We start from the raw sequence: 7,742 nt of genomic DNA on the forward strand, positions 1-7,742 counted from the left end.
GGCGTGCTGTGTCAACTGCAGAATTTCCTGGCAACAAATAGGGAATGGAGAGACAGCAGTGAGCACAAACACAGGAGGAGATCAGTGTGAGCAGGAAGTCCTATCTGAGAGCCAGGGGAGGGCTCCATGTCTTTCCAGAAATCGGGCAAGGTCTTCCAGAAAGTGTGCCCCGATGCCACTGGACTCCAGAGACACAGCAAAGATGGACCGTGAGCTCTGCCTGACCCCCTTGCTGCCAGCCTCGTGCCATCTCCAGAACAGCCTGGGCAGCCAAAGCACAGAGCTGTCTCTAGAAAGGGCTGAGAGGAAACAGGAGCCAGCAGCACCACCATTATCTCTCCCTTCAGTCTGTGGATCCCGTTCTTGTGGAGGACATCCAACACTGACTGGAGAATGAGGTCCCTCCTGGCTGACAGCTGAGTAGTTTCCACATTCAGCTCCTGCCCCTTCCCCTCCAGCCAAACCGGTGAGTTCCTGAAGGCAAAGGCAAAGCGAGTCTTGTTCAGCACTGCTCACCCTGAAGCTCAGAGCTCCAGTGCCACGAGTGAAGGATTCGGGGGGGTTGTGCCCTTCCTTATCCCCCAGCCCCTTTCATTCCTTTGCTTTGCTGAGGGCTGCCTTCCACCGTCCAGATGGCAAAGGCTGGAGCCCTGGGCACGAGGTGAAGGCGTGCAAAGAGCCCGGCTCAGCCCACAGCAGACCAAATTGGCTGCCAGGACACCTCCCTCAGCCCAGAGCGCACAGCCCACCAAGGAGGTGCAGCAAAGGCAGCCCCAGGGGGTTCGGGCTCACTCACTCCTGTCACTGGGCTCTGTCCCCAGCTGGGTTGCGGAAAAGAAGAACAGAGGCAGCACCAGCAGGCCAAGCGCCCTGCACCTGCTGGCACCCCCCAAAAAGGGGAGAGCTCCCAGCAGGAGCCGCCAAGAAAAGGAAGCTGCCACCATGCAGGGAAAGAAGAGAGAGAAAAGGCCGCAAACACCCGTGCCAAGGGAAGCTGCCTGGGGCCAGCATGGGAGCCAGTAGCAGCGGGCCTTCTCAGCAGGAAGCCACAAACCCTGCAGAAAACTGCAGGAGACTCAAAGCACGTGTGGATGCCCAGGAGGAAACGCAGGCCCAGTGTTTGAGCAGCGCCTGGACCTGTTCAGTCCAGGAGCTTAAATCCACAGCCCCAGTTAGACAGGCTGACACAGATGCTGGCCTAAAGATGCTGGCCTAAAGATGCTGCCAGAGAAGCCAGGAGCGGCCCTGGGGCCTAAAAGCAGAGCCAGAGAGACTGGCACCGGCCACGGGACCTGAAGCCACAGCCTGAGAGGCTGGTGCCGGCCCTGAAGTCTGAAGCTCCAGCCAGAGAGCCAGCACCAGCCCTGGGCCATAATGCCACAGTTAGAGTCACAGAGGCCAGCACCAGAGCTGGGGCTTAAAGCCACATCTACAGCCAGACGGGCTGGCACCGGCCGTGGAGCCTAAAGCCAAGTCCTGAAAGGCTGGCACCAGCCCCCGGGCCTGAAGCACGGCCAGAGAGGCTGGCACCAGGCCAAGGGCCTAAAGACAAAGCCACAGCCGGAGAGGCCTGCACTGCCCCAGGTCCTAAAGCCTTAGCCACAGCCGGAGAGGCCGGCACTGTTCCCGGGACTTAAATCCATAGCCTGAAAGGCTGACACCGGCTCCAGCGCCCAAAGCCACAGCACAGGAGGCCGGCACCAGCTTCGGGCCTAAAGCACAGACACAGAGCCCTACGCCGGCCCCAGGGCCTGAAGGTGCAGCCACAGCCCGAGAGGCCGGCACCAGGCCTGGGGCCCAAAGCCACACCTACAGCCCGAGAGGCCGGCACCAGACCTGGGGCCCAAAGCCACACCTACAGCCCGAGAGGCCGGCACCAGACCTGGGGCCCAAAGCCACACCTACAGCCCAAGAGGCCGGAACCAGGCCTGGGGCCCAAAGCCACACCTACAGCCCGAGAGCATGGCAGCAGGCCTGGGGCCCAAGAAAAGAAACACAGCAGGCGCAGGGGTAAATCAGTTCTGAAGGGCCACTTCTGCTGTTCCCATGCAAAGGAAAGGACTTGGGATAGAAAGTAGAAAAAAAGACTTATCCCCAGGCAGCACCGGTCACTCTATGCTGCTCTAAGGGTTAGACTTGGTGAGAAGAGCTGCACAAGACTCAGGGAAGGATCTGTAGAACCAGCTCTCCAGCCTGGCACAGGAGCAGAGCCACAGGGCTGCCATGAGCTGCAGGACTGCCCTGCTATCATTTGGGTCGTGAAGCTGAAACCAGGTGGCTGGCAAAGTCCCATCTTGCTGACTTATCCACAGAAGCCCAGGGAACGAGAGACAGGCTCTGGGCTCAGGAGGGCTTGGGATACTGGTCCAGGAAAAGTGCACAGCTCACAATTGTTGCTCAGCATCCTCAGAGGACCACTACTCGCCATCAAGATGCTGTGAAGCCCAGTGCACCAGGCAGTGGTGAGACAGGGAGGTCACAGCGAGTCCCCCAAAAGCTGGGCAACATCTGGAGGTGGCACACGGACAGTCCAGGAAGGGTGGTGCAGTGGAATTGCCAGGTCACAGCCTGAACCAGTACGTGAGCACAGGAGTGCTGGAGCGGGGGGAGCCTTCCTCTCTCTCCATCTCAGCACCTGTATCTCAAATGAAGGCTCTGTCATCACCTTCCTTTGCTTTACAGGTGGGAAGGACAGAGGACATCTGTAACAATCAGAATGATCAGTGTAGTGGAAGGAGGTGTAACCACAAGGGGACTGGCACAACAGAAAGGTCTTACAAAGAAAAAGGCAAAGTGCTCTCCTGTCTCTGAAGATCCAGGCTCACAGGGAAAACTCCACAAGGGAGGGATCTCCAAGCAGAGATCCTTGCCCAGTGCAGGGTCAGCCCTTCAGTGAGGTCTAAGAGAGGTGCGGCCAGGCTCCACTCATTCCATCACACAACAGAACTGCCCTCACCTGTGCTCCCAGGGCTGGCTGGGTCCTTTCCCCACATGCTCCATCAGTGGTTCAGGCCCTGACTCAACACTTACCACACAGCACTTCCCAACAAATGAACAGCCAAAGGGGGCAATGGTTATTCCCCTGCTGTTTCCCAGGCTCCCCGTAACAGTCACACTTCTGCTGTGCTGCTTGGCAGAGCTGACAACAGGATCTTCTCTTCAGCCAGCAGGAGAGGAAGCGAGCAGAGCTGTTGGAAATGTGCCTGCTGTCAGGGCAGGGAGTTTGGGCCTGCCCCAGCACCATGGATTTCCACGACACGACAAGGGAGGTGGCAAAGGTGTGGGAGCCAGTGGGAGAGCTGGTGGAGGAGGAGGAAGCTTGGATGCCTGGCAGTTTGAGGGGGCCTGAGGTAGCCTCACCCATCACAGACACAGGCAGCCAGACAGACGGCCACTGGACATGATGGACAGGGTCTTCATGACTGGGCTTCAGGGGCTGGCCGTGGTCGCTGTGGAGAAGGGAAGAGCGTGGTCAGCAGTCGTGGAGACAGGGCACCTACCCTGGGCTGCAGCCCCGACAGCAGAGTTGCAGGGTTTCAGGCTGCACAAAAAACCCTTTGTCTCATTTTGTCTACAGAGTGACTCAAAACGAACCCCAGCACTGTCACAGCCTGGGCAGAGCACGGCAAAGGAACCCTAACCCTGTCAGCTCCCTTCCTAGACCCTGAGATCACTCAAAAAATCCTCTCAGAAGCGAAAAATCCTTCGCAGAAGGAAAAAAGAACAGAAGGGAGGAAGAGAGCACAGAAGAGCAGAGAAGGAAAAGAGCAGTGAAGTAGAAGAGCAGAGAGTGCTCAGAACAGAAGAACAGGAGAGCATAAGATGTGCAAAGAGAATCCAGTGAAGCCAGAAGAGCAGGTGAGGAGAACAACAGGAGAAGAGAGGATACGGGTCAGAAAGAAAAGCAGAAGAGGAGTACAGATGCAGGAGAGGAGTCGGGATACAAGGAAGAAAGAACAGCAGAGGAGCAGAAAACAAGAGCGTAACACGTAGGGAGAAGAGCTGAAGAGTAGGGGAGGAAGAGAGCAGAAAAGGGAAGCACAGAAGAGGGAAGAGCAGAAAAGACAACGCTGTCTGTTCTGTCCTTGCTAGCAATGCCCCGAGATACAGCCAAAGCCAGGAGAAAAAGTCCACGATATAAAGTTAGGGACGTGCTTCGAGGCACACAGGACCAGCTCACAGCAACGAGTCGGCATACGCTGCACGGGCACTGACTCATTCCTGCACTGCTCTCAGCTGCATCAGGGCTGTCCCACAGAAATCACTCCTTTTCATTGCTGCCATAGGTCTAACTGGCCAACCACGGCTGCTCCCACTTTCAAGAGCCAGTAATTACTGCTGGCAGCTTAAGTTCTTAGCCAGGGGCAGCTTAAACACGATTTTGGGCGGTGACGACTGGCAATCGCTTGGACGGGATATCCTTACTGGACATGCAGGGGAAACCATCCCCGGGGTGAGAACGCACTGCAGCGATGGCAAATCCCCCCTGGGACGGGCAGACCCTTGGGAAGGAAGAGCACTGGGCTGCAAAATGCCTGTCGGGATGGTCACTGATCATTGGGACGGGAAGCGGCTGGGATGGGAGGGATGTTTGGGTGCGAAAAGTCAAACCATCGCAAGTCTGGGGGAAAGGGGCTGACCCCAACGGTCACGGAACCCCCCTGGGGGGAGGGGCTCCCCTAACTGCCACTCTCCAGCTGTCATGGCAGGTAAGGCAGCAGGCTCCCCTGCTCTGATGCTCCAGCTGACCCCAGCGCCCAGATCTCACCCCGTGACCCAGATCTCACCCCTGTGCCCAGATCTCCCCCCTGTGACCCCAGATCTCACCCCTGTGACCCCAGATCTCATCCCAGCACCCCAGATCCCACTCCCATGACCCGGATCTCACCCCAGTGCCCCGGCTCTCAGCCCAGCACCCTTCTGGCATTTCCCCACAGAGAGATTCCCTTGAGGAGCGCTGACGGTGCCTCTGACACCCGACGCCATTTTTGCTACTGCGACTGTGCCGCCACCGGACCCCGCCTGGATGCAGCCCACCGTCCGCGGGCCGATGCCGGTACCACCCCAACCCTTCCCTGTCCCCACTGCCCCCCACCTGGCACCTCAGGCCTCTGCCTGCCCTGGGTACCAGCTGTCTGGGAACGGGCAGCGCAGCTCCCACCTGGGGGGCCGCCCCCAACCCCGGCTCAGCTGCCACCCGGGGGCCTGACCCCAGCTGCGGGGCCGCACTTACCGGTGCTGCTGCTTCTACCTGGGGGGCCGCACCCAGGCACGGCTCCCCCCACCGCCCCTGCTCCCCGCTCGGGACATCCCCTGCCAGCAGGGCAGCCGATGGGACCGTGGCCCGGGGCCGTGCTCCTCCACGCGGAGCCCCCGCAGCCCCCAGGCACCTGCCTGCCGCGGGCCCCCGGCCGCCCCGGCCCCCCGCCAGTTCTTTTGCAGGTACCCTCCCTGCAGGAGCGGCTGCTCCCCGTGCCCCGCACCCTGCCCGCCACCCGGGAGCCGCCCACGGAGCCCTTTCCAGACGCCGTGCTGCTCTGGGAGGACCCGGGGCACCCGGCGCCCACCGACGTGTGCCCCCATCCCGCCACGGCTCCGCTCACCTGCAGCGCTGCCACGCTGGAATCAGGCGGTGAATTCAGGGGCTGCAGAGCGGGCGGCAGGCTGTCCGCACCGGCTGGCTGTGGCAAAACTGGCATTGCCCCACTGGGGATGGTCTTGCTTTGCCAGCAGTGACAACGAGCGCGGATACCCCGGAGGACATCGCGGAGGACATCGAAGAGCTCCTGACCTGGATCGACGAGGGTGAGTATGGAGGCAGCACAGCTGGCGGGGGGGTGGGCACCGAGTGGGCGCGGGAAAGCTGGCAGTGCCCCTCTGGGGATTTTCTGCCTTTTCCAGAAGTGACGGCCAACACAGGCATCCTGGACGACACCGAAGACATGGATGAGCTGCTCGCGTGGATCAAAAGCAGTGAGCTTGGGGCCAGCACAGCTGCCGGGGGGCTGTCTGCGCCGAGGGGCTCTGGGAAAGCTGGCATTACCCCACTGGGGATTGCTTCTTTTTTCCAAAAGAGAGACCCAGCACCAGCAGTCTTGCTCACGATGTGGAAAATTGACCATTTCCCCACCTGCATTGATGGTGAGTTGGTGGCCTGCACACAGGATGGGTGGGTGTCCACACCGAGCGGGGGTGGGAAGGCTGCCATCATCGTTCTGGGGGATGCTCTGCTATTCCAGAAGTGGCGAGTGCTCTGGACAGCTGCAAAAGGGAAGAGCTGATGCAGTGTACCACTGCCACCAAGCCACCGAGCACAGATGTCTCCAGAAGCCCCGACACCGCTTCTTCCATCACAGAGCTGCCTGACTCCCCCGGGCCAGCCGGGAGCTCAGCAACGAGACAGATGCTGAACCTGGGCTCCTCAGCAAATCACCTGGGGAGCACACAGCATCCCCTGAGCTGCCCGTCACGAGCCCCATGGCTGCCCATGCACCTCTGTCACCGACCACCGCACAACTGATGGCAGAGGTGCAGCGGAGGCAGCCCCGGGTGATTCTCACCCGCCTGGGACTGCGCCCGGGATGCATCTCCTGCCAGCTGGCAGACGAGCACCTGGGGGACAGCACTGAGCCCGCCAAGTGCCCCGTGCCTCCTCTGCTGCACACTGGACGGCCCGGGAAGAGGCGCAGCTCAAACAGCCCCGCGTGGTTTTCACCCGCCTGGCACTGCCGCCCGGATGCATCTCCTGCCGGCTGGCAGACGAGCACCACGGGGACGGCACCGAGCCGCCCAAGCGCCCCACGCCCGCCTGCACCACCACCAAAGGCCGCACCACCGGGCACAGGGAGCACGCCGGCAGCATCCCAGCCACAAAGAGGAAGCTGCCGCGCCGCCGCCTTCTTCCAGGCCACAGACGCCGGCGCTAGGCGAAGCTGCCTGTGTCAGCACGGCGGCCAGCACCAGGACTCGGGCCGCTTTCCTGGCACGCTCCCGCTCGGGCCCCTTTTGGCTGTGATGGGGACCGCTGGGTGTAGCAGGAGACGTGGCCGCAGCGATGAATATGGCTCCCCGTAGCCCTGGGGTCCTCGCTGGCCCCCACGAGACCCGCAGTGCAGCGGCAGTGTTCCAGGGGCACCAGCACCGGCCCCAGCCCTACCCCTCCAAAAGTGGGCTGTGCACAAACGGCCTCTTGGACTGGGGCAATGTGGGTCTCTGAAGCAGATGGACCGCAGAAGTGTCGGACTGTCAACGCTTTGGGCTGGGAAATGTTGGTTGGGTGGTGGGAAATGGGTGGGGGGAAGAAATGGGTGGAGTGGGAATTGCGGGTGGGAATGGGAATTCTTGGGGAGGTGGGATCTTTTTGGAGTGGGAAACGAAATGGGTGTAGGGGTTAGGGTTAGGGTTAGGGTTAGGGTTATGGCTGTCTAAGACCCCTCCTCACACACTTGCCCAAAAGGCCAGAACCATTATTCCGTTTGCCAGGGTTACTCACAGAACACCAGGCTTCTCTTCACCGGGCATCACATGGACACAAACAGGCTGCTGGGGCGGGGAAGGGAATTTCACCCGAGCATCTCACCACAGACGTTCCCTCCGCTCTGCTCTCCTGCAAAAACACGAGGAGAAAAGCCCCAGCTCCTCCGAGCAAAAACGGGAAACAACTCCAGAAAATTCTCCACTCAAAAACCCTCCCTGGAGATTTGTTCTTCTGCACTGACAACTGTGCACAGCGGTTCAAAGGG

The 7,742-nt window shown here is 60.5% G+C and overlaps 1 protein-coding gene across 1 annotated transcript; it reads left to right on the forward strand.

Annotated features, from left to right (window-relative positions):
* Positions 1-4,838: 4,838 nt before the first annotated feature.
* On the forward strand, positions 4,839-6,926 carry LOC146541845 (uncharacterized). The gene is made up of 4 exons (XM_085215504.1): positions 4,839-5,632; positions 5,731-5,805; positions 5,902-5,973; positions 6,640-6,926. Exons 1-4 carry the CDS (start codon positions 4,873-4,875, stop codon positions 6,924-6,926), a joined length of 1,194 nt encoding a protein of 397 aa, XP_085071630.1. The 5' UTR covers positions 4,839-4,872.
* Positions 6,927-7,742: the final 816 nt, after the last annotated feature.

This window comes from Meleagris gallopavo, unplaced genomic scaffold (genome assembly GCF_905368555.1).
Source record: "Meleagris gallopavo unplaced genomic scaffold, MGAL_WU_HG_1.1 scaffold_75, whole genome shotgun sequence".
In the NCBI taxonomy this organism is placed as follows: domain Eukaryota; kingdom Metazoa; phylum Chordata; class Aves; order Galliformes; family Phasianidae; genus Meleagris; species Meleagris gallopavo.

Excerpts from the sequence above, each read along its gene's own strand:
- LOC146541845 (XM_085215504.1), top strand. The coding sequence starts at position 4,873 with ATGACCCGGATCTCACCCCAGTGCCCCGGCTCTCAGCCCAGCACCCTT. Across the intron at positions 5,806-5,901 it reads CCTGACCTGGATCGACGAGG|AAGTGACGGCCAACACAGGC; the intron begins GTGAGTATGGAG and ends TGCCTTTTCCAG. Across the intron at positions 5,974-6,639 it reads GCTCGCGTGGATCAAAAGCA|TGCCCCGTGCCTCCTCTGCT; the intron begins GTGAGCTTGGGG and ends GAGCCCGCCAAG.